The 4335-nt window shown below is 45.6% G+C and overlaps 1 protein-coding gene across 1 annotated transcript; it reads right to left on the bottom strand.

Annotated features, from left to right (window-relative positions):
- Positions 1-8: 8 nt before the first annotated feature.
- Positions 9-2969, bottom strand: LOC120898531 (UPF0692 protein CG33108). Its single transcript, XM_040304504.1, has 4 exons — positions 2835-2969; positions 1789-2591; positions 1587-1683; positions 9-1524 (listed from the first exon to the last, which is right to left on the bottom strand). Exons 2-4 carry the CDS (start codon positions 2364-2366, stop codon positions 1303-1305), a joined length of 897 nt encoding a protein of 298 aa, XP_040160438.1. The 5' UTR covers positions 2367-2591; positions 2835-2969; the 3' UTR covers positions 9-1302.
- Positions 2970-4335: the final 1366 nt, after the last annotated feature.

The following is a 4335-nucleotide window of genomic DNA, read 5'->3' as shown; positions in this document are numbered from 1 at the left end:
CTAGTGGATTTATTTTCTCCGTTTTTTCGGTTTTATTTCCTCCAGTAGCATAATACATGTTTAAACACAACCAAAATCACGTTCACGTTCTGCTCGTGCGTATGTGTCAAAAGGACATGTGCGCTTTTTTTTCCTTTTTCCCTGTAAATGTATCCTACATACTCATCCACGCACATACACACTCCCCTTGGTATATGGAGCCCCAAACCGGGAACACCGATCGTATCCTTTGGAATGAGTGTCTGTGCGTGTATGTGAGTGTTTCTGTTGCGAGTGTCATTAGTTATTATTATTATTATTATTATTATACCTTCATCCTTCCCCGCGCTACGTATGCATCAACCCCCCCCCCTACCCATTGTGCTCTGTGCTGTATTGGCGGGGATTCGATCCCCCATCATTGCCAAACCATTAAAACCAATCGCTCTGCTACTCCCATACCCGAAATGGCAAGCATAATACATATTTCAAACGTAATAAAACAAACAAACGGAAGCAAAACGTACATTATTAATCACACATTACCCCCATTTAAACGAAGAAATCAAAGAAAAAACGCTGTAAAACATAATCCATCATATCCCATTGGTGAAAGGAAAAGGAAGACGAGGAAAAAGAGAGAGAGAGAGAGAGAGAGAGAGAGAGAGAGAGAGAGAGAGAACAAACAATAAGCGCAATAAATGCGCGAAACACTAGGCGGGCGGAAAGTATTGCTGTGTATGAAAACAAAGGAAAAGAAAAAGCCCATCAAAGAAGAAAGCTTCATCGCCATTGGTAGTATGGTTTGCTATCTTCTACGCTGCATGAGCAACAGAAGCTTCGGCTCTACAAGGAAGCAAGGGAGAAACAGGTAGCATCTTCTAACATGGCTCCGATGCCGCAAAACGCAAAGGAAAAGACGCATCCGCTAAACAAAAGCGCAGTGTGTGAGCAGGAGAGAGAGAGAGATGGGACAAAAATATCTCAATACTGTTTTATGCATGTTTTAAAATAAATTATATATATATATATATAGCCAAAACGGAAACCCGAAAATAAAGCTATGAATATTAAATAAAAGATAAATAGTTCCATAAATAGTTGCATCTGTCCTCTGTGTGTGTGCCACCGGTGTGTGTCTGTGTGTGTGTGTATGTGTGTACACACACCGGTGGTCATAAATAACAATCTAAGCAAACAGTTGGGGAAGAAGATGTGAAACGGAGGGCAAAAACGGGGATGGTGGTGCTGTACAATCGGTGGACGGCGTTGTTGGCCGGCTGGAAGAACCTGCATGCACGTGCTGCTGCCACGCGGTGTGTCTCATAGTGCGATCTCCGTCTTGGCCTTGTAGTGCTCGATCATGATGAATTTGCAGCGCAAACCGTTACACCCGCCCATGCCACCCTCGGGCAGGATGAAGGTTTCGTTGGGATGTCCTACCGGTTGGCAGAACTCGACTAGATTACCATTGCTGCGGGACAGGTCGCGCAGTGACCAGAGGGCGAGGTTTTTCGTTTTCCCGTGGCGTGCAAACACGTAAAACTGCAAACGGAATGGACATTGGGAAGTGGATTTGGATTTGCGGTTTTGCGGTTACAACTTACATCGTCAAACTGATCGATTAGATAGCCGACAATCAGTGCCCAGTGGGCCCGGTGTCCTTTGTTGAGGCAGGGCGTATGATTCCGGTCCGGATCGTAACTGTGTTTCGTGGATCGATCGATCTCGAACGTTAAGGAAATGCTACAAAGAATTGGGAATTGGCAAAAGAGGACAATCTGGTTTTTGTAGAAAAAAAAAGGATACGGCACAAGAAACATGGCCCCGAGGCGCAGCTTGATCTGGATGTTCGGGTCGTCCATCCAGCCACCGACGAGCGTGTGGGTGACGGGCTTGTACTCCACCAGGTGCCGGTTCTCCTCCAGCACCTGCTCGAACAGCTCGTTCAGCTGGCGGGCGCTAAACATCTCCCCGTTGTTGGAGTAGCCGCGGGTCACGGCCTGCTCGAGCAGTGCCGTCGCCGACGGTGCCCCGTCGAAGATCATGCTGAGCGCGGTCAGGCCGCAGGTCGGCCCGTTCTGCAGTATCGGCTCCACGTTCTGGACGCGCAGCTCGCGCGGCGGCGCATACTGGCAGACGCGGTTCAGGAAGCAGGCCTTCTGTATCTCCGGGTACTGGGTGGCCCAGGCACACTCGCCGGACGAGAGTATGGCGGGATGGTTTGCTGGTTTGCTGATGCGGTTGCTGCTGTTATTGAGCACGTCTAGGTTCAGCTCGGAGAGGGGCGTTTTGGCCGGCGGTGGCGGTGGTGCCACACCCCCGCCCGACACTGGTGGTGGTGCAGGTGGTGGCGTTGGAGGTGGCGACGGTGTGCTGTTCGACATGGTGCTGGCGACACGCTCCGGGGAAGAGGTGGACAGAGCGAAATGGTCGTGGGTGGGTGGGTGGGCGGATGCGGAGTGTGTGTGTGTGTGTGGAGTAGAACGTGGGTGCGCTACGGGGAAAGAATGGCGATCCCTTTGTTGTGGTTTGGTTGCGCCAGCTTGCGCAAAAGGGAAAGGTAAAGGACGCACGGCACACTCCGCCCGCGTATGTGTGTGTGTTTTGCGCTGTGGGGAAGTTTTATTTTCAGTTGACCGATAGCGCGGAAGTGAAAAGAATGAGATTGAAACCACAGTTAGAACGGATACCGAGGGGGTGGTTTTGGGTGAGGACCATTTTTGGTTTGGATCGGAAACGGGGCTGGGTGGGTGCGTGTGCTGCGTGGAACATAGGGAAAGGCGGGTTTTGGCGAGGGCAAGGAACGGGACAACGTGTTGTTGGAGAGAGCCGAGCGGGGACACAATTCTTACCTGCAGGATGAACGCAACCAAACAATAAAAAACGGTGCCACAGAACAGCAGCAACTGCAACTGCAACTGCAACAGCAGCAGCAGCAAAACAGCTGCAAGCTGAAGGGAAAATAAATACGAAAGGCAACAAAGAGTTGTCAAAAATAGAATTCGCTGAAAAAATGGTAAACAACAGGTGGACTATGGGCGTGCCATTTGGACATGCCAAAAGACTCGAATTGCAATTGTTTGCGTAGTGCGGTGATATTTTGTTAAATAAAATGGCGAACATTGATAACAATGCAGCTGGTTTTATGTAATCATCAAAAAATAAGTTGTAATATTTTATCTATCGCGTTGTTTTTCGGGGCGAAATGAAGGACAGAAATTTCGTGTGAAATATTTCAATGAAAAATTACATATTCAAATTGAAACATTTCATAAAAGTACGTTACGGCAAATGCTTCAGATATTGGGAAAGTTGTTAAAAATTAAACTTAAAATTGGTAAAATATACAGTATTAGTCTACAGTGACCGGCATAATAAAGTGTTTTAGGGCGCATAATATGAATTGCCTGCTTATACTGGTACACAGGGTTTCCCAAATCCACTAAACGACCACTAAACGGGTTCTAAACGGCTCAAGCTCTCAACCTTGAATGGAATCTAAAAATACTTCGTGTAGCAGACAGCAAACGACTGATGCATTCTAAAAATAGCAAAAAAAAACTGCTGCGTCCCATCTGATGGTGGGGATATCCACACAGTGGAGTTTTCCTCATTTTGAGAGGTTTTTTCCTTCCCTTTGTTTTAATGCTAAACTCCAATGTAAATCGCCAGCACTAAGGCAAATGAGATTTGAGTAATAGTCGTTGATCAACCTTCGTATCTGACCACACGAATAATCTTATGGAGTATTGCTCGGAAAGTTAGAAGGGTATATAGGGCATGATTAGATAGCTAGGCGAAACACATTGAAAGTAAAGGACAGCAGCAGTATAATGATGAGTTGTAATACAACCATCTATTGAGCAAACCAGTGTAGCTATGAGGCTTTCGTTTTTTCAATGGATATTTGATTTTCCAGTCGTTTAAGCTTAATCTGTGGCGCTTGGGTTGACTATCCGGCTGCGTGGTATTGAATTAAGTCTCGAAAGCCTGTATAGGCTGGCATGCCCGCGTAGGATGTTACGCCAAATAGAAGAATAAGAAATAGAAGAAGATTTTTAAAAATCGGTTTCCAATGATACGATTTCAATATTTCGTAGGTACTAGCTAAAATATATAAGAAACGGTGAATACATTGTGAGATGAATTAAAAAAATCGAGAAATAACTAATAAATAGTTGGAAACCCTGTAAGACATACGACAAACAACTCCGATTAAATAAAACCACTTAACCACTTATCACCCTTAAAGGCTCCTATAATACATTATTTTTGGAAGCAAAAGATTTAAAATATTAACGTAATTGTATGAATAACTGACTGGAATAACAAATCATATTAGGTTAAAGCAAA

The sequence above is a fragment of the Anopheles arabiensis genome, chromosome 2 (assembly GCF_016920715.1).
Source record: "Anopheles arabiensis isolate DONGOLA chromosome 2, AaraD3, whole genome shotgun sequence".
Taxonomy (NCBI): Eukaryota; Metazoa; Arthropoda; class Insecta; order Diptera; family Culicidae; genus Anopheles; species Anopheles arabiensis.
This window is presented reverse-complemented; position numbering and strand designations above follow the sequence as displayed.

What these genes read in the sequence shown, in the direction of transcription:
- LOC120898531 (XM_040304504.1), bottom strand. Translation starts at nt 2,366, where the DNA reads ATGTCGAACAGCACACCGTCGCCACCTCCAACGCCACCACCTGCACCA. An exon ending in GGGGCCATGTTTCTTGTGCC is followed by an intron (nt 1,684 to 1,788) that starts GTATCCTTTTTT and finishes CACGAAACACAG; the next exon opens with TTACGATCCGGACCGGAATC. An exon ending in TAATCGATCAGTTTGACGAT is followed by an intron (nt 1,525 to 1,586) that starts GTAAGTTGTAAC and finishes TTCCGTTTGCAG; the next exon opens with TTTTACGTGTTTGCACGCCA.